Source organism: Lepidochelys kempii, chromosome 1 (assembly GCF_965140285.1).
Source record: "Lepidochelys kempii isolate rLepKem1 chromosome 1, rLepKem1.hap1, whole genome shotgun sequence".
Taxonomy (NCBI): Eukaryota; Metazoa; Chordata; order Testudines; family Cheloniidae; genus Lepidochelys; species Lepidochelys kempii.
This window is the reverse complement of record NC_136380.1, coordinates 145831535-145858273: the sequence shown is the minus strand read 5'-3', so window position 1 is coordinate 145858273 and position 26739 is coordinate 145831535. Positions and strand designations below refer to the sequence as shown.

The 26739-nt window shown below is 41.0% G+C and overlaps 1 protein-coding gene across 1 annotated transcript in view; it reads right to left on the bottom strand.

The window, feature by feature from the left end:
• LOC144930130 (uncharacterized) overlaps nucleotides 1–25635 on the bottom strand; it is a 184093-nt gene extending 158458 nt beyond the window's left edge. The window contains exon 1 of the mRNA XM_078851204.1: nucleotides 25457–25635. Coding sequence (XP_078707330.1) covers nucleotides 25457–25509 — 53 coding nt within the window. The 5' untranslated portion in view covers nucleotides 25510–25635. The remainder of the gene's footprint in view (nucleotides 1–25456) is intronic.
• Nucleotides 25636–26739: the final 1104 nt, after the last annotated feature.

Below are 26739 nucleotides of genomic sequence, written 5' to 3'. Positions count from 1 at the left end.
GAGAAGAAGCATAAACAGTGAAGCGCATCAGTGATTCTGCAGCAGAACAAACACATTTACCTAGCAGCATAGAATATTACATATAGTTCACATTTGGCTAAATAACAAAAAGTGTTCAATATCACAACCACTGGTTGAAATCAATCAATCTCTGGTTGCCATATTAACAGTTTTTCCATATAACTATGGCAGTCTGAAATGTAACTGCAAACACTACAAGAAAGCATGGAGACTCACGGATAGGTTCAGATTGCTGCAATTTAAAGGAAATTCCAAACCCCTGTTATTAGTATGCAGTTACTAAAAGTAAACATTCTGAGAACAATGACAATCACAGTACTAATGTCCTGCAATGGTTACTCAGGAAAGGCCACCAATTAATCCCAGAGGAAGGATCCAAACTACTGACCTTACTTTAAAATTGCAAGGAGCATAGCAGGAGGGGATGATGACACACTTAGGAAAAGAGTGACTACTCAGCTGGTGCAGCAATTGTTGTTCATTAATGACCTCTCCCTTCTTAACATTCTAAGCAGTTGTGAGTGACTAATGCTCTTTTTAAGCTACAGGCCAATGTCAGCAAAGCAATTCATGCTGAACAAAGGGAAAAGGTTGTTGTTAGTCTTTTGAGACTTCACACCAGGGCCGAAAGAGCAGCTGAAAAAGGCACTGTGCTAAGACCCTACCTGGGGGTTGATTTCACTCTACTTTCAGGATTTAGGGATCTACATGTAGATCCAGCATAGGGGAACTTGTTTTCTTAGTCATATGAAATTTGCTGCTGGTTAGAGTACTTTATGTGTTTGGTACAGATATCTGTTCCTGAGAAGATGTTCTCCAAGCCTGCTTTTCTTCTGCTGCATACTCAGGACTAGACCTGCAAAGGGGACTAAGAGTCAGTTTTGCAATGCCTAACTTGAAGCATCTTAGCATCTAATGGAATTCACAGCCCCAAGTTAGGTGCACAGGCTCGCTGTACAGTGCATGAGGAGAGTTAGGTGCCAAAGAATGAGATTGTCAAAAGCCAGCATGCTGAATAGAGAGCTGCCTAAACTGACAAAGAGAAGAGGGGTGTGGCCAAGTCTCACTCCACTTGAGATTTGCAGCTATGAACCCTCTCCTGGAGCTAGGTACTTAAGCAGATCAGCCCTTTTCTCCATATGCACAAATGAGGAGAGAGGAGACACCTTTATAAGCCCTGGTCTACACTAGGACTTTAGGTCGAATTTAGCAGCATTAAATCGATGTAAACCTGCACCCGTCCACACGATAAAGCCCTTTATTTTGACTTAAAGGGCTCTTAAAATCGATTTCCTTACTCCACCCCTGACAAGTGGATTAGCTCTTAAATTGGCCTTGCCGGCTCGAATTTGGGGTACTGTAGACACAATTCGACGGTATTGGCCTCCGGGAGCTATCCCAGAGTGCTCCATTGTGACCGCTCTGGACAGCACTCTCAACTCAGATGCACTGGCCAGGTAGACAGGAAAAGAACCGCGAACTTTTGAATCTCATTTCCTGTTTGGCCAGCATGGCAAGCTGCAGGTGACCATGCAGAGCTCATCAGCAGAGGTGACCATGATGGAGTCCCAGAATCGCAAAAGAGCTCCAGCATGGACCGAACGGGAGGTACGGGATCTGATGGCTGTATGGGGAGAGGAATCCGTGCTATCAGAACTCCGTTCCAGTTTTCGAAATGCCAAAACCTTTGTCAAAATATCCCAGGGCATGAAAGACAGAGGCCATAACAGGGACCTGAAACAGTGCCGCGTGAAACTGAAGGAGCTGAGGCAAGCCTACCAGAAAACCAGAGAGGTGAACGGCCGCTCCGGGTCAGAGCCCCAAACATGCCGCTTCTATGATGAGCTGCATGCCATTTTAGGGGCTTCAGGCACCACTACCCCAGCCGTGTTGTTTGACTCCTTCAATGGAGATGGAGGCAACACGAAAGCAGGTTTTGGGGACGAAGAAGATGATGATGATGATGATGATGATGAGGTTGTAGATAACTCAAAGCAAGCAAGCAGAGAAACCGGTTTTCCCGACAGCCAGGAACTGTTTCTCACCCTGCACCTGGAGCCAGTACCCCCCAAACCCACCCAAGGCTGCCTCCTGGACCCAGCAGGCGGAGAAGGGACCTCCGGTGAGTGTACCTTTTAAAATACTATACATGGTTTAAAAGCAAGCATGTGAAAGGATTACTTTGCCCTGGCATTCACGGCTCTCCTGGATGTACTCCCAAAGCCTTTACAAAAGGTTTCTGGGGAGGGCAGCCTTATTGCATCCTTCATGGTAGGACACTTTACCACTCCAGGCCAGTAACACGTACTCGGGAATCATTGTACAACAAAGCATTGCTGTGTATGTTTGCTGGCGTTCAAACAACATCCGTTATCTCTCTGTGTTATCCTCAGGAGAGTGAGATATAATTCATGGTCACCTGGTTGAAATAGAGTGCTTTTCTTCAGGGGACACTCAGAGGAGCCCATTCCTGCTGGGCTGTTTGCCTGTGGCTAAACAGAAATGTTCCCTGCTGTTAGCCACAGGGAGGGGGGAAGGTTGAGGGTGTAGCCATGCGGTGGAGGGAGGCAAAATGCCACCTTGTAACGAAAGCACATGTGCTATGTATGTTAACAGCAAGGTTTACCCTGAAAGAGTGTAGCCACTGTTTTATAAAATGTGACTTTTAAAATACTGCTGTCCCTTTTTTTTTCTCCACCAGCTGCATGTGTTTCAATGATCACAGGATCTTCTCCTTCCCAGAGGCTAGTGAAGCTTAGAAAGAAAAAAAAACGCACTCGAGATGAAATGTTCTCCGAGCTCATGCTGTCCTCCCACACTGACAGAGCACAGACGAATGCGTGGAGGCAAATAATGTCAGAGTGCAGGAAAGCACAAAATGACCGGGAGGAGAGGTGGTGGACTGAAGAGAGTAAGTGGCGGGCTGAAGACAGGGCTGAAGCTCAAATGTGGCAGCAGCGTGATGAGAGGAGGCAGGATTCAATGCTGAGGCTGCTGGAGGACCAAACCAGTATGCTCCAGTGTATGGTTGAGCTGCAGCAAAGGCAGCTGGAGCACAGACTGCCACTATAGCCCCTGTGTAACCAACTGCCCTCCTCCCCAAGTTCCATAGACTCCACACCCAACGCGGTGGGGGGGCCACCAGCCAACCAGCCACTCCGCCACAGAGGATTGCCCCCCAAAAAAAGAAGGCTGGCATTCAATAAATTTTAAAGTTGTAAATTGTTAAAGTGCTGTGTGGCATTTTCCTTCCTTCCTCCACCACCCCTCCTGGGCTAAATTGGTGGTCATCCCCCTATTTGTGTGATAGCCAGGTTGTTAGCACACCCTGAGACTATCAGGTTCAAGTCCCTGCTCCAATTAGTATCTATATCCTAAATGAGTGCTCTAACCACTGGGCTGTGGGGGAACCACTGTAGCCTGATCTAGGGTGTGTTAGTACTATTGATTTAATTTATTAATTTAATTTTAATTATTTTAATCAATTATATTAATAATAATTAAGCATTAACATTAATTAGTGTGGGTTTAGGCTCGCCAATCTGTTTGATCAGAAGATAAAAGTTCTTGTCCCGAATCAGGCTCCACAGAATTTACAAAAAGGACCCTCGGAGGGCGGGGGGGTGTGACAGGAAGCTTACACTGAGACAGATATAGTCATAAAGACTTTTTATTAAAATCAATGAAATAGTAAGTAAATGGTAAAATAATTAGAGTTACAAAGTTACAATTGCATTACTGCTATTCAAAAGATCCATATGATAATATAGTATTATATGCAACAAAGCTTTGGTTATATACTCACACCCTTCCTTGATAACCTGGTGGTAAGAGACACAGGACCAGCCTTGTGGTTCAGGTTTCTCAATTCTTGAGTGAGGGTTGGAGTGCTTAGAAAAAGCTAATGCTACTTAAACTTAAAATCAAAACCTAATAAACAATACTAAGAATATAACTTAGGGAAACCAAGCTTAACCTAGTTCCCTTGAAACTTAAAGTTTAAGACGAACAAGTATAGCCTACTAATAGTAGCAGCCATCATAGAGAGATAGAATAGATAGAGTCGAAATAGAATAAATAAGAATAGAAATGGAGTCTGGAGTACTCTATCGAGGTAGGTCACCTCTTTTATAGGGCAAAGTGACGGAAATCCTTCCTCCTATGCCCAAATTTCATTCCTCACCCACAAAATGTTAGGGTATGCTTACCCATAGGCTAATATGTATGTGTATTGATGACAGGTATGTACACACATGAGTCTTGTGTGGTGTACTTGTTAAGTCTGTGGGTACAACATTGAAAAAAACAAAACCCTATGTCATTCTCCATTGTCTATTGTTCTAGATAAAAGGTCATAGACATAGGTGTGGGTACTTATCTATTTAGGTGACAAGATATAGGTCAACTTTACTTTTCTGGGTAAAAAGGTCTTAATATAGAAATGCTAACTTTGCCTTAGCTTAACATACAGGATATGGCCTGTAGGTCTCTTGCATTACAGCCAAACTTATTTTTAATATAAATCTATAAACCTATACATCAAATACTAAAACTATAAGAAAAGATATATAGATATAGATATATATATGCGCGCGAGTAAGCAAGTTAGTCCTATAGGCTACACCACCTGGCCATTTTTCATGAGGACTATTCCAGTAGGCATGCTCTAAAGCAGCTGCACAGATCAGCCCTGTAGGCAACACAGGCAGGGGAGCACCTGGTTTGTGAATCCTGCTGGAGCACAGGTGTGAACTAGGGTCCAGGCATCAAGTTTTAAGTGAGCTTGTACATGACCAGCAGTAGTAATTTAGGCACCTTCTGGGTTAGGCAGCAGCTAAACAGGGGGCTTTAGTATCTAAATTTTGGCACCTGAAATGTCAGTTAGGCATCTACATGAATCCCTTCATGGATCTAGTTTCTGCATTCTCCCTCATTATCCTCATGTATCCTTACACACACCTGTTTTACCATTCCAGGCACTGATCTATTCTCCTTTTTGCCTCCATAAACTCACCCTGCATACCACCAATCATTCCTCAGACACTGCAGAAATTCACTCCCATTTCTTGTGCTAACAATCCTAGATGGCAAGTATAGCTATAGAGTGGTACTTACAAACACCGCAGGAGCACTAGCTTCAGCTCTTGCAAGGGAGCATCTATCACTATACATTTACCATCTATTACCAAGAGGACAGTCAGAGGGCTAGAAAGACAGTAAAGTCAGTTGAAAAATCTATTGCTTTTGCAATTACATTAGATACAGCTTTAATATAAAATTCCTTTGTGATAAATCACCATGCTTAACAAGTGTTCAAAATACATAGTGAATGAAAGAATTTTAAAATCCTACCAAGAATTATGATAATCAGACAGAAAATCCAGTGCAGTTAGCACAAATATTTATAGTAAAAGTGGACATTTTGAAGACATCAGGAATAATAGACTAGTCTGATAACTCACCATCAAATGAGCCATTATAAGGCAAACACAAATGATATCTGAGGAGGAGGGATAGCTCAGTGCTTTGAGCATTGGCCTGCTTAAACCCAGGGTTGTTAGTTCAATCCTCAAGGGGGCCATTTAGGGATCTGGGGCAAAAATTGGGAATTGGTCCTGCTCTGAGCAGGGGGTTGGACTAGATGACCTCCTGAGGTCCCTTCCAACCCTGATATTATATGATTCTATGAATGGCATCCTGGATTTTTTTTAAGACTTCTGATTTTGCCACTCTCCTGCTGACATTTGAAAAGCCTTAAGCTGCTCAGTGGTGACTGGAAGAATTCTTTCTTAAGACAGGTGTTTATTCTTCAATTGTTGTTTATTTCAGAGTCATATGATTAAAAAGTTCATCTGCAAGCCCGGGGCTTTATTTCAGCCTCGCTTATATCCCCTGGGAAACCATTTAGAAATGAATAGATCTAGAGTAGGCTTTCACCATTAAAAATTCAGAAAAACCTGCAAGATGAAATAATCTACTTTGCACACTATGGTATTTCAGGAATCATTGTTGTAGCTGTATTGTTTGTAAATATGAAAAACAGACTGAATTCCTGCAGCTCAGTCAACACCTTTCGACATCTACAGATTTAATCATTTTGGTCCAACCAGGAAAGGGCTCTATTTTCAGATATATGCTCGCAGCATAATGAAATCCCATGCTCCAACTCTCTCTAGAGTTCTCTTGGTCCGCAGGACTTCTACCTTGGCTCCTGTCAGACCTTGCAACACCTGCAATAATATTGGCTGAGGCTCTGTTGAACCTTACAAATCTGAGGAAGCATTGCCTCAGGCCTTGCATGACTTTCCAACGGTAGAGGTTTACTTCCTTTCTGTACTGCAACCTTAACTAGAAACAATCATTAATCCTGTTTCCAGGAAAAGGTGTACTTCATTAGATTCAAATGACTGTTCCCCACTCACTGTTGCTACATGCAGTGATTTCTAATAGCTTAAATTGCAAAGCAAAGAGGCAGGTGCATTAATCAGTGAAGGCGATCATGAATTAGTAGAAAAATAGTTATATGGCCTAGGAAAGTGCAATGTGATACCTCTTCTGTGCAGAAATAGAAAACTGTATAACTCAGAAAAATGCATAGATTAGACCAATGATGCTGTTTATTTAGTTCTTACTATGTATTAAACTCTGACCAGATACAGGATTGATTTTTTAAAGTGATGTGTACCTCAGAGTCCATTAATTTCTACATGCTTTCACAGATGATAAAGTGATGGAGAACACTTAAATCAGCACCCAGGTTAATCTAAATATGTGAAGGAAATATGCTTTTCAGTGGGTTTCTCCTCCAGATGCATATACATATTTCAGTTTGTGTTATCTTGCAGAAAAAAAATATGGTTGATCCTTATCATACAGAATACAAGGCAATACATCTGTTGGTAACTATATTGGCATTAATGGCAGAAAGGAATTAAATGCCCAATCCAATGCCCATTGTGGTCCTAGTCCTAAACCCGTTAGGAATACTGTGTACTCACTGGAATTAGAGCATGATTTCTACCCCTCTTTGTTTTTTGGTTTCCAGTGAGATTCCAAAATGAACATCATGGAAAATGCTTGAACATTTGTGATCAGCATACATGTGTCTAATCTGCCTGATGTGATTTCCAGCTTCCTGAAATCTCTGGTTATCACAATGGTTACCTTTATTACTACATAAGCATTATCTCCCAAGTCCAAAAACCTACTGGCAACAACAAGTCACACAAACAAAGTCACAAAATAGCTGGGGGCACTGAGCCTTTTTCTAAGTTTGGTGACTACCCCTACACAGCTATTGAACTATTGTATATTTATTGTCACCTTTCTGCTGCAAATATGGCTTCCTCTGGGTAGCATTAATTTATACCAACAGCTTACACTTGTACAGTTTTCCTGACTTCAGTATATGCAGACATTTCTCAGACTGTATCCATTTTTGCAAACATACCCCTTCCTCCTTTCAGTCACTTTTCAGTAGTTTCTACTCCCTGACACTATAAAGCTATTTAACATGGACTTTACATTGCTTCAGACTTTCCTCTATATACACTTTTAGGTGCCATACAGACATAGTGGGTCTTATTCCTACTGCTCTGTGTGGGTCTTTACATCTGTGGAAAGTTAATGCAAAATTAGAATGCTTTACTTACACTACTGCTTTATATCCACTTCCCAACAATTCCCAAGACTACACAAAGGGCACGGCAGGGAAAAAATTAGGCCCTATGAGCAGTTATCTTGCTAATATATCTCCTTCCTGCTCCTTGCAGTGTGGTGGAGAATCAAGCCCATTGACTAGAAAGACCAGCCAATGAGCAGTTTTGGAGCAGGTGTTCTAGTATCAGTTTATAATTGGCAATTAGAACTAATTGAAAACCAGCAACACACAAAACAAAGCGATTTTTTTCCGGAACTAAAAAATAAATAAATAACCATTTCTCCTGGCCATCTTGATTAGGGTGTGCTCCCCTCCCTGAGAATCTGGATAAACCTACTAAACACCAAGTGATATTTCACCCCTTGGTGCTAATGCTAGACAACTCTTCAAAAGCTGAATTGGTTGTCAGTCTTGTCATTGCCCTTTCTCCCCACATGTACAGTCAGATAAAAGGCTTATTCTGCACAAAAAAAGTAATAAATACAGGACAGGATAGTTGAGGTACTGAGTATTTTGGTACATGTCTGATTGGTAAAAGCCTATGAGGCAACATGGCAATTTAGAGAGAAAACTGAGGTTAATTAGATGAAGATTAAGGATATGTGCTCAATGTCTGTAGAAAAGTATGCAGACATAAAAAAAGTAAAGAGTATGGAAAGAAAAGAGACACCACTGATTTTTGAGAAAAGCTGCTGAAAGAATAAAAATAGAGATGTCACGTAAGAAAGGTAGAAATGAAGGAGAGTTGACCCATGCATTGCTTATGGTAATGCAAAGAAACCATGTAACTTGTGACAAAAAGGTATGTATAATGTTCCTATAATACTATTGTGCCAAAAGTTACATCATTAAAGACAACAACATCAGCAGTGCAGTCATTGTGTCTGCTCACTTGAACACAGAGAATTATATCTATAGAGTAATTTGTATCTTTGTACTCACTGGAGCATATGGTACTGTAACTCTTAAGCTATTTAAATATGCTGCTACTGAGTGTCAGTTGACAGATTCATTGTTGGTGATTTTAAAGAACCACCGCTGCACTGCAGCAAATGTTTAAAATTTAGATTTTTGTAAAAAATCTATAATCTCTACTACACTGATATTTCTACATATTTCCCCCATTCTTTCTGCCACCATATCCCAAAATATTTTTTGTAAAAAATATTTTTCTATATACAAACCGATGATTCCTCCTGGCTGATTCATTTAGTGATGTCAGACGTCGCTATTTGGAGTATTACAGTTATTTCCATAGTGATGAACTATGGTGCCACAAACATAATGAATCAGGCATAAAGGGGAGAATGACTAAAAAGATTTGATGTGAATGCATCATAGGGGATAACTGATTATCGCTGTAGCAGATGGTCAGTTCTAAGGAGTGGATGGAAAAGTTTCACTTACTACATCAAAGGTGGGATTAAAAAAAGTAAAAATCAGTGCTCATCTAACTCTGCCCCAGCTGCAATCAATTTACATTGATTTCAGAAGGAGCACATATAAGCCATTGCTGAACAATATTGAAAATCCCACCCAAAGTCATCACTGTGATATCTTTGCATGGGCTTCTAGAAATATTTCTACCATTACTATAGTATGAGAGCACCACCCAGTCCTTAGTGCATTTATGCTCACAACACCCCTGTGTAGTACTATTATCTGCATTTTATTAATGCAGAATTGAGGCAAAGATGCATGATGGCCCAGATCCTCAAAGGTATTTAGGTGCCTCATTCCCAGTGGGAGTTAGGTACTTAAAGGTCTTTTGAATCTGGTTCAAGTCCCTATCCTAATGATTAGTTAATTATTTATACAAAATGAAACAGCTCCAATAGGAGAGACTAAGGCCACCCTACCCCAGAATACCCAATAATCCCATGATTATGGCACTGAGATGGGGTCCTAGGTTCAATTCCCTGTTAAAATTAGGCTGAGAAGGAATTTCAATCTCAGTTTCCCTCCATTCTAGATGAGTGCCCTAATCTCTCTCACACACACAAAATTCCTCACCTGCTCATTCTCAGCTATCCTTTGTGTGGTATAGGCATCCTCTGAGTTTTCCTGCCAGATTGGATTGTGCTAGTGAGATACATGGAGAGTGCCTGGTTCCAGAAGCCTGCTACAAATTTCCTCGTATTGTGAGAATTGGAAAAGTAGAGAAAGACACATGACATATGCCAATTATACAGTTTGATGCATTTCTGGAAGGTGCTAAGAGGTCATCCTCCCCTTGAAGTGAGTGTAGCATAAGAGTCTTACTGGAATGGAACCAGATAGAATAGAATACAAGAGAACTCTCTGAATGTGTCACAAACTTACCACCACCCCTGATACAGAGGATTTTTCAGCTGCTCTCTGTGTGCTGAAAACACTGTTCAGCACTGGGCACTGTCCAGCATCTACGGTGCTGATCTATCACCTATCAGCTATGGAGCTGGTCTATCACCACTAGCTGAAGCAGGGAAAGATCAAGATTTGGGTTTATGTAAATTAGTGAAATTGCAGTGGTGACAGTGAAACACAATGCTAAATTGTATATAAATATGTAATTTGTTTGGCTTTAAATAGTTACTAAAGATAGTTTTAAGTGGTCATAGTGAGGGAAAACAAAATGGCGGATGCGAGGAATCAGAGTTGTGAAAACCAAACTGGTGGCTTTAGGATGATCTAGCCAATGGCAAGCAGGCAAACTAGGATGAAACAAAGATCACTTCAACACCTGAAGGGAGCGGTCAGTCAGGTAGAACACCAGTCTTCAGACAGGTCCATCTCTACAGGCACAGGTCTTCAAATAGGTTCACATTCTAGAGGACTTGAAATTGATTGGTGGATGCAAATCATATGATGTGAAACAGCCAACCAGAATAGGTCAAGATCTACATATAAGATGGAGAGCTGACAGGCTTTAGTCCGTCCATCAGCATGGGTAGATGGTGCCTGTGTGTGTGAAAGAAGTGGCAGAAGAAAGAAAATCAAGACTGAGGAAAATCATCTAAAAGAGCTGAAAAATCAAAAAAATCAGAAGAAGGCAGAGTAGTGAGGGTGGAGAGGCAACATCAGGACAGAGCAGAAGGACCATAACAGAGGAAGTGAAGACATCAGAGAAAGTAAGGATGATGATTTTCCAACTGAAGCATGTATGTGTTTGACTAAGTTAATAAAGCTGGATGTCTGTGTATTGTGCATTCATTGTTTATTATTGTGACCGGGTGGGGAGACCCCATCCAGTGTGGGGTGAGTTCACCCCATCCTCAAGATGCCCTCTGTCTCCAGGCCATGAGACCTAAGGGCAAGAGTCCATAGAGAGGCCCTGATCCACAGGGTTTTAAGGCCCAATTGCCAGTGTCTATGGAATCGCCTTGTGCCACAGGGCAGTAGGGTCATGGAACTCACATCTGGGGGGTAGCCCTTCTCTACTGGGCAGTAAGGCCTAGCAGCCAGAGTCCATAGGGGTACCCTGGGGTTTGCAAGGCAGTAAGGCCCGATGGCCAAACTCAATAGAGATACCCTGGGTCTACAGGGCATTAAGGTCTAGTAGCCAGAGTCATTAATGATACTCTGGGTTTGCTGGCAGCCAGATCTAGTGGCCAGAGTCAATGGAGATACCCCTCCAGGCATGGCTGTATGGCCTAGCAGCTGGAGCCAATAGCGTCACCTTCCAGGAGGGACTCTATGGCCTGGTGGCCAGAGTCAATAGAGTAGCCCTCTGGGCAAGGCTGTATGGCATAGCGGCCAGAGTCACTAAAGTTGCCCTCCAGTCAGGACTGGATGGTCAAGCGGCCACTTGGCAGGGGAGATGTGGGCTGCCACCCATTGGTGAGCGTAGTAGCCAGATAGGGGGATCCAGGCCCTCCCTGCTCCACTGGGTCCCAGCCCAGGGCCCTTGCAGTGGCAAGTGTTTTCACCACCTGTTCTGCGGGGATCCATCTGCAATACACTGACCAGCTGTGGGACAATGATTTGTCCCCCTTGGGCTACTTCCGACTTTGTCACTCCAGTCAGTGATCTGTGACTCTTCAGGGTCTCCGGGTTCTTTGTCTGCTGCAACTCCCTGAAGCTATGACCTCCCTGGGGTGTCCAGAGGTAGCTGGGCATCTGTTTGGGTCTCGGCACTTCTGGCTTCCAGGGCTCCAGTGGTTCCTGGGCAGGAGCCAGGAAGGAGCATTCTTCCTCTCCAGTGGTTAGCCCAGACTGAGCCAGGCTGCTCCCTCTTATATTGTTGCTACACCTGGAGTATACCTGGTAGGGACATGCGGGCATGTTTTCCTCTGCCCACAGTGAAGAATTAACCCTTCCTCATCCAGTGCGGGGTGAATTCATCCCATCACAATTATGTTTTAAGGTTTTAAAAAGCCTTGCTGTCAGCATTCTGCATGTGACTGCATGTGGCATGTAACCACTTAAAACTGTTTAATTGTATAATATCATATGCACTACTAGATTTTGTTTGTATTCTAATATATCCCTGTTATGTTAAAAGGTTTATGGGTTGTTGTTTTTTTTGGTATTGTATTAAGGAATATTTTGTGTTAAATAAAACTTATTTTGTTTTGAAGAAATTACTGCCTGAGTGTTAATCTTTGAGCGGAAGGCTGTATCTGTGTCCTCCCAAGGGTTAACAGAACTAGTCTGTTCTAGGGAGTCCTCTGATGGTCAGAAACAAACTCCCTGGTAAAACCTGGGCAATTCCTCTCGGGTGGGCCACCTCCTGTTATGTCCTGAAATGACCAAACTGATAAATGGGGTGTTAGGATAGGAAGGCCATTGTGGGTTGCCTTAGGTCTGAATTTTGGGGTAACACCCCAGAAGGGTGGTTTCAGAGCAACACCTGGTAATGGTGTAATGTCCCAGGTCTTGATCGCAGGCCTAGGAGTCCCCAGCCAGCTCCCTGCAGCCAGCTACTGCATCCTATCCTGTACCCAGAACCTACTGAAACCTGCTGGGCCAAGGAGCTAGTAGGACTATAGCCTCTGCCAAGGCACCACCCATGTGAGTCCTGTTTGGAGGATCACTCAGCTCCACTGATTGGTCCAACCACACTATTTAAGCCAGAAGGAGGCACAGGAAGTTTGTGTGAGCAGCAAGGTGATTTCCTGTTGTGGCTACATTGGATCCTGCTTGTTCTTGCACCCAACTCTTTTCCTGTTCCATTCCTGCCTCTCCCCCCCCCCCCCGCCTTTGCTCCTGTTCCCACTGTGCTCCTGCTCTGTGCTTGATCCTTGTTTCTCCTACAGTTCATGCGCTTACACATCATCTCCAATCAGCAATTACCAGTCCCGGCTCTGGCCTTGAACGTCTGACCCTGACTATGGCTTGACATTGGCATTTGGTATCTGACCTCAGCTTTGAATCCTGGTTCTGACTCAGGCTTGACCCCCTAGCTCTGGAAATTGGCAGCTGACTCTGGTCCTGACCATTGGCTTCTTTCCCCAACCTGGGGGCCTGCTCTGCTCAGTAGACCTGATGTCTTTGCTCTGACAACTAGGCCAGACGGCCTACATCCCAGAAGCTGGAAGAAGTGGGCTTAATTTTTTTATCAAAGTGAAAATTCAACAAAAAAGAGGGGGAAGGAAACATCTCATCACACTTCCATTTTCTGACTGATGTGGTGTAATTGTTTGCATGAACTCCCCCCAACCCCCACTTCCAAAGCCCTTTCATAAGCCGGCACACTAACTAGAAATGGTTGTGGATTTCCCATGGAATGTTTTTCTAACAGAAAAATGGAGTTTCCACAGAATCAAAACTTTCTATGGAAAAATTTAAATTTGCCAAAATATTTTAATTTTACCTTGGGGGAAAATCAAATTAAAATATTTTGTTTTAGGTCAGTTCAACACAAATCAGAACATTTCATTGTAATGAATTGACCTAAAATGTTTTGTTCTGAATCAATTAAACAACAACCCTGAACTATACTTCCCGAACACATTGCTTTATGGCCCCATTGTCTCCTGTGGGCTGAATTCCCTAGAGGACTGCATCTCCACAATGCAGGGCAGCAGACGCAGCTGACTGAGCTGCATCGATTACAATGATCAGTCAGCTGAGCAGATTGCACTGTAGGAAATATTGTCCTCCAGAGAGCCGGCCCCATAGGAGACAATGGAGGCCCAAAGAACAACTCCCATAAGGCAAGATAAATACAGTTTAATGTTGGTCTTACTTGAAAGGGAGCCTTTCAGGTCAATTCAACAAACAAAATTAAACATTTCAATTTCACGAATGTCCAAGTGTTTCATTTTGATCAAAAATGTCAATACGAAATTTTCAGCATTTCCAAATTGAATATTTTTTTGAATGTTTGTTGCATGAAAAATGTTAACTTATCTAATTTTGCGTAAAAATGAATGTAATATCCTGAAGGATGGAAATTCCAAATTGTATTTTCCTCTAATATTAATGCATATATTTATGGGGGGGATTCAGGTATTATGAAGATCCACAGCTCCTGAGCCCAGGCCCACCAGCTGCTGCTGCAACACCACTTGACAACTCTACTTGTGACTAGAGAATAGGGATCCCAAAGGCCTTAGACTCCACTCAAAGTACTGCTCACAAGGACCTGAATGGGTGAGCTGTATAGTGCCTGATTGGGCTAGGTACGCTATTTAAGCCAGAAAGAGACACAATGATGTTTGTGCAATATGATGGATTTTGGCTTGTTGCTGTTACATACCTCGCCATCTGACTTCTGGCCTTGTCCCCCATTCCTGTATTTGACCTGGATCTGTTCACAGATCCTGGCTTCAGCCTTGTTCTGGTCCCTGAACTCTGCCACTCTCATTTCTGGCTGTTCCAGCTCCATAGAATTCATCTCTGATCATTAAAATACAGGATTAGGCTTTTAGAGCATAAACGAGGTCCTGCATTGTGTATAGAAACACTAACTTCTTAAAATTTAGTCTAAATCAAAATAAGTTAGAAATAATTCTAGATATTATGCTTGCCCTAAGTCTGCTTGTCACTTTCTGTGGATCCATAATCACTTTCTTATTTTAAAAATATTCTATTTCTCTGTTGCTGTGCAAAAATACATATAAACAACAGGTTTGAAACAGGCTGTACAGGATAAAGTGAAATTGACTATTCACAAAGTGCTGTCAAATGTACTAGGCAGACAACCTGAACAAAAAGTATATATACTCTCTCTCTCTCTCTCTCTCTATATAGAGAGAGAGAGAGAGAGAGAGAGAGAGAGAGAGAGAGAGAGAGAGAGAGAGAGAAAGAGTATATATACCCTAATCTCATTTTCAGTTATAGTAATCTTAGGTTTTACTTATAACAATAGTAGGTTAAACTTTTTTGGAGAGAAATGCAAATTGTAAGATCACTGTGTCTCTTTAAATAGACAAGTGAGTAGGTGGACAAGATATTGTGTAGGGAGAGAAGCAGAATGAAGTAATCATTTTCAATCAGCTCAAGCTCAGTGAAATTCTGTATTCACTTTCACCAGTGAAAATCTATTTGATTACAGGGATATAAATGAGGGCAAAATAAAACCAGATGAGTTGAAAGTAGTTTTATGATGGAATTTTCAAAGGGCTCAAGGTTTGCATGTTTAACTTTGTTCCCAGAAAAAATCAGTGGGAACAGAGCTGGGCCAGCTTTTGGCACTTCTGAAAGTTGCAACCTGAGACTGAATGTATTTCAGTACTGCTTTATCCTTTTGATATTGGAGAGCACTCACAGTGGAAAACTTCTAAAAACTAAAAAAGTCAAAATCCACTGGTTTCCTACATAAAGACAGCTACTTGAACACATTGCCATAAAATCCAAGATTACACTAAAGGTAAACTATTAAAACAATATTTTCTACCCACCCAGTTGGGTTCAAATCTATGCAGAATCACCTGCTAAGCTAGTTACATATTTTGATAACTGGAGAGAGTGGAAAAATAATTTCACTCCTATGATTTTCACTCTTACTGCTCTTTACCAAGTCCTATAGATTATTATTCCACAAAGACAGTAGAGACTGCAGTATAGAGCACTGTATTCATCCCAGCAGCCTTACTAATCCTTGAAGCTTTTCTTATTCCACTAACATTAGGTGTAACAACTTCTTCGTCTGTCACCTTGATTGTATGTAATTCCTTTTCTAACATCTTTGAAGTAAGATGTTGTCATAGTCCGGTGAGCTCCTTCTCCTTTACTATAAAAGTACTTCTTGCCTTATGCCAGTCCATAGGATGACCCTGGTACTCCTCCTGATCCTGAGGGATAACTGACACTTTAGTAGCAACATCTATGGCTTTTTCCTCTTCTCTCAGAAGAAGAAAAACAATGACATGGTTCATCCATAGATGAACCATCCTCTTCTCCAGGAACAAACCCTTAACATCCTCATCGATGCTTGCCCAAGGCCATTCACCACATCCTCCCTATCCAGAAAGGCCCTCCTTGGTCCCTGACATTCTGCTTTTCATGGTCAAATTGTGCAAACTAGACCGATAATTCTGTGGATTGTTCACTGTGGTCTGTCACTGATAGAAATATCATATGGGGAAAACAAAATTAGTTTAGCAGTGCTTATACTGGGTCTGTATCCTTCCTTTTTCCAAAGGGTTGTTTTTGGAAGGCATAGACCCCTTTTTTACTTTCTTTTCTGTTGATTACCCAGTTTAAAACCTGATCCACTCTGGGATCAGACTGCCATTGACTTCAATGAGAACCGGCCCGGCCCTTATTACATATGCATATAGTAATAGGACATCGCTTCATGTTACCGACATAGCAGGAACACAGAGTTATTCCACAGTCTCCTAAAACACAAGTTGTTTCAGTAATCTGACTACACCTTTTTACAAGTAGGGCCAAGTGAGCATGTGTGTGTGTGACAACAAATCAGTGCTGTATATAATTACTTCAGGGATAAAATAAAATTAGTACTGTATATTAAAAAAATAGATTGGGTGAATATAACTGTTTGAGGTAGGACAGTTATTATAGAAAGTGTCCCCCAAAACTCTGGCCAGAGCTCTAACACTCAGGCAGTTGACAGAGACAAAAAGCACTGGTCTGCTACACATGATTAATAGCAGGCTGATTGATTAGTGATAAATAAACATAAAATGGAAACCAATATATTCAATCCATATGCTTGATATATATATATTGGTGTTTGCTCTACTGCCATACATAAGGTGGGAGACCAGCAGTAGCTCCTGAAGTCCCCTGATCAAATCCTGCCACAGAGACAATTAAATAATTCAGTCAAGTAATCTTCCCACAACATTTGCAACTAGGTCAATTAGTATATACACCCATGCACTTACTTGCTGTGAATGGGACAAGAGAAAATAGAATGCAGTATCTGTTAGGCTTATAACTTTCTGACGAGCTTTTTTTTTTTTTTTTTAAATCTGGGCCTTTGTATGTAGCTATAAATACAAAAACTTTCTTTCCTTATGCAAAAGACAACCAGGAAAAGATATAAAGTGTCCTAGGAATGCCTGGGGAATCTTATCTTTTGTTATGCATCTCCTCAAAATGTTCCCTTATACTCTCCCTTATACTCTCCCATTTATACCCAGGATTTCCTGAGGAAATCAAGGTCAGCTTGTCCAATCAGTGAACAGAAACCATGTGATGCAATTTTAGGTGACCAATCATATAGTCTGACATTGACCCCAAGCAGAAGGCCAGCACAAGAGCTATTCACAACTTTAATACAACTTAAGCACTGATAATAGTCGTTAAGCAGGATCTAAGTGATGCAACTGCCTTGCATAGTCCCCCCTGCATAGAGATGAATTTTTCCATTGTATGAATAGTTTATAACCAATACTTACACCAAACAGTTTGTGAGCAATTCTTGGCTGTAAAATATTTGTACAAAAAAATGAACAAAGATGAATAACAAAAAAATTCATAAAGATCATGACCTGTTCATGGATAATTCACGAATAGCAAAAGGTCTAAGTGCACTGAATACATTATTCATTGTAAATTGTTCACCCAAATCTACACGCAGGCCTTTTTACATATTGTACTATCAGCATCTTTAATTCCAGTGTTATTTGAGCTGTGTACTTTCCTTTCAACTCTATTAATCATACAATGTTTTTTTTAAGTTTATCTTTAAACCAATGGCAACTTAAATTATACAGCATTAAACTGTACTACATATTACCCACATCACAACACTGCTTCTCTGGGGCTCTGGTGAAGTAGTTGAAATAATATAAAAATGTTGACTTTAATGAGTATTACATTCTATACTAGTGGATAGTCAAGTGCAGTGAATTTCCATCAGGAGCGTTATAACATCACTACAAGGATTCTTTTTAAATAACCAATGCAACTCATAAACAGAAATAAAGAATGCATCCAAAATGGCATTTCTATAAGACTCCATAAAGTTCCAATGACCAATCTGAATTATATCTATCAATATTAACATTATATTCAAGTCTGAAACATCCTTTAACCATACAATTCTTCAGTGTACCAGTTCTGGAAGAGGGAAGGGTTTTCAATGAAGGATTATAAATAAATTAAATAGAGAAAAATACTTGATGGCTTTTCCTAGTCTTACACTCCTAGCAGTCAATAGTTTAAACAGTTTAAATAGTTAAATATTCAGCAATACTACATAAAGCAAATTAGTCTTCTGTTTATTAATCCAAAATTTTAATCCATCCTTCCATGTCGAGAAAAGTTTAAAGAGAGTGGCATATTTAATCAGTTGTTCAATAGCTGGATAAGTTCAAAGAAGATAAAGCTTGTAGAGGCTTTTCTGAGAACTCAGAAACAAAATGGAGATATTTCTAAAATGAATGCATTATTGTAGATCAGATGAAGGAATTGCTCTCACTTAAATACCATTTTTCTGATCTTTTGCAGAGACAAATTTGAAAGGATTCCCCACCGGAAAATAAAAAGGCTTTGGATGTTCATGGGATAGCTGGGTTTTGGCATTCAGTGTATGGCTGGGTAACTGTGTTAGCTACGTAATAGTCTAGTGATAAGTTTCCAAAATTATTAGGATCAAATTTCATGTTAGGCAATATGGCCCCTTTTGTGCAATCAAATCTATAACTTACTTTAAGGTCTGTGCTGTAATCACAGACCATCACAGCGCAACTTGATTGGCTTATATACAGCAGCCAAGCACCTGGAGAGAAGGGGGAGAACTATGTACTCTATTCACAATAGCATCATGTAGCATTCCCTATACAGAAAGAACTTCAATGTAAAAAGTGCAAAGAATAACAATAAGTGCAAGGAGACATTTTAGAAATAACAATTTTATCCTATCTTGTTATTTGATATTTAGAATGTGAAACTATCAGGTGCAAGTAGAACTGCACATAACAGAAATATGTACAGCCCTTCCATTGATCTCTAGAAGCTGTTCTGTCCTCACAATACAGTGACAGGAAACTATATTTATTTCTAGCTTATGTTAAGAAGAATAGCCTCTCACAAATATACAACATTACATTTGCATAGGAAGACATTGACAGCTTTTACTGTCATTGTCAATCAGAAACCTCCTCCCTTCCTTACTTTAACTTGCCTAGCAATATTGACACTACAAATCTGAATAATCTGTTTTTTTTTTAACAAGTTATAATCATTTCATGTATTTTATACCAAAACAAAACAAAACAAAATCTTGTGGTCCACAACATGCAATTGCATGGTGCATTTGGCCTATTGAGTGGTTTTGTAAAACCCATATCTTTGTTTTTTCCACCTGCTGCCATTGTAAAGAGCAGTAACAGTTTTGGAAATGTGGGTTGAATAGAATTATGTACTGAGACAGTAATTGCAACATTGGACCAGAACCTTGGCCCCTATTTACACTGTTCCAGTGGTGCTAGGGGGCTATTGAAGCTCAGGATTCTCCTGGCATGGGGAAATCTCAAATGGCAAAATTCTCTACTTACCTTTTACGTACAGGTCGTGCACTGAGTACACTTTGGCCAGACCTAAGAATCAGGCCCATTGTGTCCGCTCAAATCTGCAACCTGGTAATTATTCAAAGGCATGCAAGAAAGTGTAACAAAGTGTGAGTGTGGGGAAAAAGGTGCTTTGTTCCACCTCTCAGTATGCAAATTATGCAAATTTATGCTATCATAAATATAAAGGGAAGGGTAAACCCCTTTGAAATGCCTCCTGGCCAGGGGAAAGCTCCTCTCACCTGTAAAGGGTTAAGAAGCTAAGGGTAACCTTGCTGGCACCTGACCAAAATCACCAATGAGGAGACAAGATACTTTCAAAAGCTGGGAGGAGGGAGAGAAACAAAGGGTCTGTGTGTCGGTCTATATTCTGTCTTGGCCGGGGATAGACCAGGAATGGAGTCTTAGAACTTTTAGTAAGTAATCTAGCTAGGTATGTGTTAGATTATGATTTCTTTACATGGCTGAGAAAAGAATTGTGCTGAATAGAATAACTATTTCTGTCTGTGTATCTTTTTTGTAACTTAAGGTTTTGCCTAGAGGGGTTCTCTATGTTTTTGAATCTAATTACCCTGTAAGGTATCTACCATCCTGATTTTACAGGGGGGATTTCTTTATTTCTATTTACTTCTATTTTTATTAAACGTCTTCTTGTAAGAAAACTGAATGCTTTTTCATTGTTCTCAGATCCAAGGGTTTGGGTCCGTGGTCACCTATGCAAATTGGTGAGGCTTTTTATCCAACATTTCCCAGGAAAGGGGGGGTGCAAGTGTTGGGAGGATTTTTCATTGTTAAGATCCAAGGGTCTGGGTCTGTAGTCACCTAGGCAAATTGGTGAGGCTTTTTACCAAACCTTGTCCAGGAAGTGGGGTGCAAGGTTTTGGGAAGTATTTTGGGGGGAAAGATGCGTCCAAACAGCTCTTCCCCAGTAACCAGTATTAGTTTGGTGGTGGTAGCAGCCAATCCAAGGACAAAGGGTGGAATTTTTTGTACCTTGGGGAAGTTTTGACCTAAGCTGGTAAAGATAAGCTTAGGAGGTTTTCATTCAGGTCCCCACATCTGTACCCTAGAGTTCAGAGTGGGGGAGGAACCTTGACATATGCTCACACTGATTTACCAATGTGCATCTTGCTGTGGTTACTGCTTATCACACTAATTATAATTGTCTCTCTGCTGCCTTATGTTCCCTTAATTAGTTATTGTATCCGTCTATTGTCTCTAATTTTATGCTTAGACTGTAAAGGTCAGATTTGCAAAGGTAATCTGAAAATCCCACTAGGCTTTAGGCACCTAAATATATTTTAAAATCTGTCCCTACATTCTTGGGGGAAGAGACTGCCTTTTTGTTATGTATGTATACAGCCCCTAGCACGACAGAGCCCTGACTGGGGCTTGTAGGTGCTACCGCAACACAAATAATCCACAGAGAATATAATTAATAATAAACTACATCATTTTTTTATGTTACCTCTGACTATGTGCCTAGATTTCCATTCTGATTTTAGAATTGTATAACATGGTGTTCAATAAGGACTTGTAACTGTGTGTCACTACCTAGTTCCTGATGATCAAGGGGTTAAACCTTAGTTTCACCCTCACCTTGCCCAGACAGTCAGGCATGGATATGAGAGTGGCTGGCTACCTTTGGGATTGGTAAACTCCATTTTGGGGAACTTGGGTGAACCTTAAGTTGTGTGTATGTGTGTGTGGGGGGGTCATATTTGCTCTCTGATTATTACATTATATTTTCCTGTAGAAACCATGTTCCCTGGAAGAAGAAACTTTGTTCATTACAACTCTTTTCTCCTTTAAAATCATTCCACCACTTTGTAACTCCTCATTAACTAAATTTGAATGAAATCATTAAAAATCTAGTTAACAGAGATGGGAAAAGTGAACCAGGAAAAAGAGACTTATGAAAGGGGGAAGAGAGAATAAAGGAAGAGTGAAAGAAAATGTCATGAAAGTAGGAATGTATTAGAAGCACAGAAGAGGGCAAGAAAAAAAACACAGTTTTGTACAACTCAATTGAGCCTATTGCTCAGGATTCTGGCAAGTTTCCAAAATGCCTGTGCTGGAAAGGTTGTGCATCAGTGAAATATGAGGTTCGCTAACTAGGCAAAGCAACAGTTTATCAGATATTCTGTTTAAAGAACTAATACCCCACAATAGTTGCCTGAAATAAGTGTTGAATATTTTCATTCATTAAATACAGCAAAAAAAATGGAACACTTAGAAAGAAACAGCCGGTGTCCTGTGAAAATTAGGCATTTGAACATTTACATTTTCAGGATCCAGTCCTTTCATTCCAGAACAAGACATTTGTCCTTGATCTCTACAGACTTAGCAGACATTTGGAAGTCCCTGTTGTATCATTTTTTATTTTTTTTTGGAGTCTGCTCGTCTGTTTGATTACTCTTATAGCCAGGTGTGAGGCAGTGAAGCATGGAAAGCTGCCTTCTACTTCACCTTCTGGGCCTTTTGTTTTGTGCCTGAAAGGTTTTAAATGAGATTTGTATTCCTCTTAGTCACATGGTTTATTTTCCAAACCATTCTGTGCATTTAAAAGGGTAACGAGTAAGCTGCCAAAAGGATCATGTTAAATGAAATTCCGCGCTGAAGGTGCGCTGGTGATGCCAGCTGGCTACTGAGGTCTACTGCTGTGCAAGCCATTTACAAGGCTCTCGGCATCTCACAATTGCTAATTCCTGAAAATGTTTGTTGCCCTAGGGTTTTTTTTCATCTACACATTCCACATCCTTTAGTTATACACATGTAGAAAAACAGACAGATTCAGTGGGAAGTAGGTTTAGAAATATATTTACCAAAAAAGGAACCGGCTGGCTTGCTAAAAATAATGCTTTGTTCATCCTTACTTTTTTAATCATATATTGTAACAAAAGAAAAATTGTTGATGGTTGTTTGGGATTTTTGTCCTTTTTTTTCCTTCTTTATTCTAGGATGTATTTTTCTCTTTTCTTTCATTGTTTTAGGCCCTGAATTCTCTCTGAAACCTTTTGCACCATTTCCCAGAGTGACATTTCTGTATGGGGATGGCCTGTGGAAGTGTTCTGGTATTTTTTAACTGTGGCTCTTCTTACAGTGTAGCTCTGGCCCCTGGCACTTCTCATAATTACATGTAGTGTCAAAAGAAGGTCCCGTGGTTAGGACACTATCCTAGAACTTGGAGACTTGGGTTCAAGTGACTGTTCTGCCACAGATTCCCTGTAGGACCTTAAGGAATTCACTCAGGACCAGATTTCCAAAGACATTTAGATGTACATATGTGCCTAGTAGCATTTTCAAGGGTGCCTATTCAGGTGAGGTGTCTAACTCCCCTTGTTAGCTAAAGTGCTTTTGAAAATCTCATAAAGCACTCAATTGTATCTATAGGTACCTCAATACCTTTGAAAACATGGCCCTTAGGCTCTCTGTGCCTCAACTCTCCATTAGCATTCCCTACATGACAAGGGTGTTATGAAATTAATCACATTAAAGATTGTGAGGCACTCAAATACTAGAATAATAGGGACAGATGCCCAGTTTGAGACACTGTATGCACAATACAGCTCATGTGATATTCGCCAAAGTAGGGTGGATAGGTGGGGGGGGACCAGAAATATTTGCCTATTGATAAATATGTAATTCTCTGTAGGTGAAAGGAATATATTTTTGGCATTTATAGAGTTTAGTCTTGCCCTCTGATATACAGTGCAAATCACATAAGCATAGTACATTTTACTCCTCCTATTGTAAAAGCTTAAGAGTGGGATTTTCAAAAGTGCCTAAACGATTTAAGGCCAAAGACTCACAAAAAGTTAATGGGATTTGTGTTTCTATGCCACTTAGGCACCCTTGAAAATCCCACCTCAAAACGTTTCTCCTTCTCTCTTTACTGAAGGGGCCAGTGTTCTCTGGTGCGAGGAGATAAACAAGGAAAATTATTCACCAGGAGCCACATTTTTTTTTAAAGATATGTGCCCACATTTGTCAAGGCAGATTGATTAACTGAGCAAGTGAGTAATTGCCTATGAATCTTTCACGTGTAGACTTCAGCTTCTATGTTTTAAAAATTCAGCCCCAAAGCCATTAACACTCAAAGTAGCACAAAAATGGTGAAACAAATGTTTCAATGCTCTGTTTTAAATCCAAAGATAAATGTGTAGGGACAGACAGTACCTGGACCTTGTGCAGAAGCATTTGTCTGGGCCACATACTCAATATCATAGGCGCCGACTCAGTGGCTGCTCCAGGGCTGGAGGCCACATAGAAAAAAAATAGTGAGTGTACAGCTCCCACCAGTGGGGCCCTCCTCCTGCCCGCCACCATCAGCTGTTTAGTGGCATGCAGGAGGTGCTGGGAGGAGGGGGTGGAACAGGGTGGGAAGAGACGGGGAGGGACAGGAGTAGGGAGAGGTGGGGTGGGACAGGGCGACGTGTCAGAGGGGACTTTCCCAGATGCCATGGAGTGGAAGCGGTGACACCAGCCCCGTCCAGCCACTGGGATGCTGCTCTGCAGCATGGCAGGCTGGTGGCTGCCTGAGAGACCATGGCTAGGGAGGTGGCTTCTGCTCCCTTCCCTGGCTTGGGTGCTAGAGGGCGAGCAAGCTGGAGCCCCTCCCGGCACATTTCCGGCTTGCTCAGCTGGAGTCCCCAGCAGCTGAGCCCGGGCAGGAAGCAGAAGCCACCTCACAAGCCAGGCTTTCTCAGGCAGCTGCTGGGCTGCAGAGCAGTGACCAGGAGGGGCCGATGTTAGAAGCGGCTCCCTCCCACTCCCTGCCTGGGCTCCCTCCCACCAGGGAGAATGGCAAAACGTGCAGGGGGGCAGGCACAGCAGGAGGACAGAGCTCCCCCCCCCCTGCAGGTAACATGCAGCGGGAGACTGCAGTGGCCTGGGCTGGATGCGGGGTGGGGCGTGGGTTGGCCGGGTGGAGACACACGACCTCTCCTTTAGATTGTGTCCCTCCTCCACAGTATGGGGAGGCACCAGTTGTCTCAGCACCCTCAGAGGCTGACATTCAGGGGAAACATGAGGCACCACCCCCTACATTCCCTTTGAGCTCTAGAAGGCATGATGGCTTCTTCAGCAACAATGCATCTGGCAGCTCGCTGTGAAGTGGTACAAGCAACACTGTTACAAACACATTTCTGTATAAATTACTCAGTCTGCCACATACTCTAGGGGTGAAAATCATTGATGCACAGAGTGCCGGCAGAAAGCTAATGCACCACAGATGTTCTAGGTGAATTTCTCCTTATGTAAAAAAGTGTCCAGGTGAAATGAATGATATTTTGGCTCTAATCCTAAAGTTAGTTCTACTGTCCTCTGTGATTTGGATAGACTTGAATGGTAATTGATCTTCTAAGATAAATTGGGATAAATTGGGATGCAGAAGGAAAACTGGCCTTGTTTGAATGTCTATATTATATTTAATAAATATGAGTTGTTATAAACTATACTCGAAAATCTTTCAAAAACAACCAGCACTTAATAGTTAACAGATATCCTTTGTAACTTCATTTTGTTTTAGAAAGTTTGTAAATGATTTTTTATAGTGTTACATCCTATATTAAATCATATTGGCCTTAAAATCTTTAAAGCACAAAACAGATTCTGAGTGAAATTTCAAAGAAATTGTTCCCAGGTTCAATATACCTGACAAGTCAACCTACTGAAAAGCTGTAACCTATTGAAGTCTGGATTCCAATTCTGAGTCGTTTTTGATAGTTCTGTCCAAACAAAATGCTAGTAGTGTAGGATGGCCCTTCCAACCGTGGTGAAAGTCATTAAACTTAAATAACAGGTTAATTTCTGGAGTGGGGGGGGTGGGGACGGGGGAAGGGGAGAGGGAGTTTTATCTTACCCAAAATCCTCCTCAGCATTTTCAATCAAGGTTGGTGGAGATCCCATTTTCATGAATGTAAAAACTCTACCTTTTTATTTCCAAAGTGCAGCATGAAAGGGTGGTTTCTACAAATAACCCCTCCGCCCCCCCCCAAAAAAAGTTCACTGTCTTTGCTCATAGGATAATCTCCCCATGGCTTTTTTTCTCCTGTGTGTTCCTTTCCTGTTGACTGTGTGTATAAATGGGCTATTATAACTACCCGCGGCTGTAATTGTTTGGTCGCTTGACTGGCAGTACCCAGTACCGGGAACAGTCATGCCCCTTTATTCTTGTCAGTAATAATGTTTTGTGCCATTTCTAAATTGAAACAGAAAACTCTTTCAAAGAAATGTGTAATTATACCAATCATTTTTGCATTGAATTTCTTATTTTTACCTAGTCTCTACTTACTCAGCATTTTCCCAAATGCCACCAGATTATTGTTCATCTTATCTCACAAGAAACATTTTGCCTCTTTCTTTGCTCTAAAACGGTATTTAATTGTATAAGATAGTATTTCAATATAAAAGATAACAGTTTATACATGGTCTTGAGTGAGCTAAATAGTACTTAATCAGTGGTGTCAATTGTTGCACTTATTTCAGTGCTGTTGTGTACCATGAGGCATAAAAAAAGTGAAAAACTCTGGCACAGGCAGAGGCAAAACAATTTTTGAAAGGTTAAGAAAAACTAAAACCTTCATGTCTTAAACAGCTTTAAACAAAACTACCAGTTGAAGATTAAAAATCTTTTTTTTCTAGGCCATGAGAGTCCTAATCTCTGAATCCAACTATTCATTTCCATTTTGAAAGCTGGCATAAAATCTACACTTTAAAAATGAATCTTTAGATAAACACACATACTTTTTTCCCCCTATAATGACATTTCTCATGTCTGGGAGACTTTCATAGTGCACCATAGTTGATTGAATAATAAGCAAATGACATTCCCAATCAGGACTTGTTGACAGTCATAAGTAAGACTCAGTAAACAGCAAGCTTCTCCCCTATCTTTTGTTACAATGCTATTTCTAATTTCATTGATAAGCAGTATTTTTGTCTTTTAGCACAAACATAAAGATGAAAGGAGCAAGATTATTATAACATTTTAATACCCAGATCATGTAAATTCCAAGTGAAAACCTTTCAGTTTATTATCTTCCATTTTAGATAAGGATTTATTTATAAATAGTTTCTTAAGAGGAACATAACATGGCACTGAAATATTAATTAGGGAGATGGTTACTGCATGCCTAACCTTTC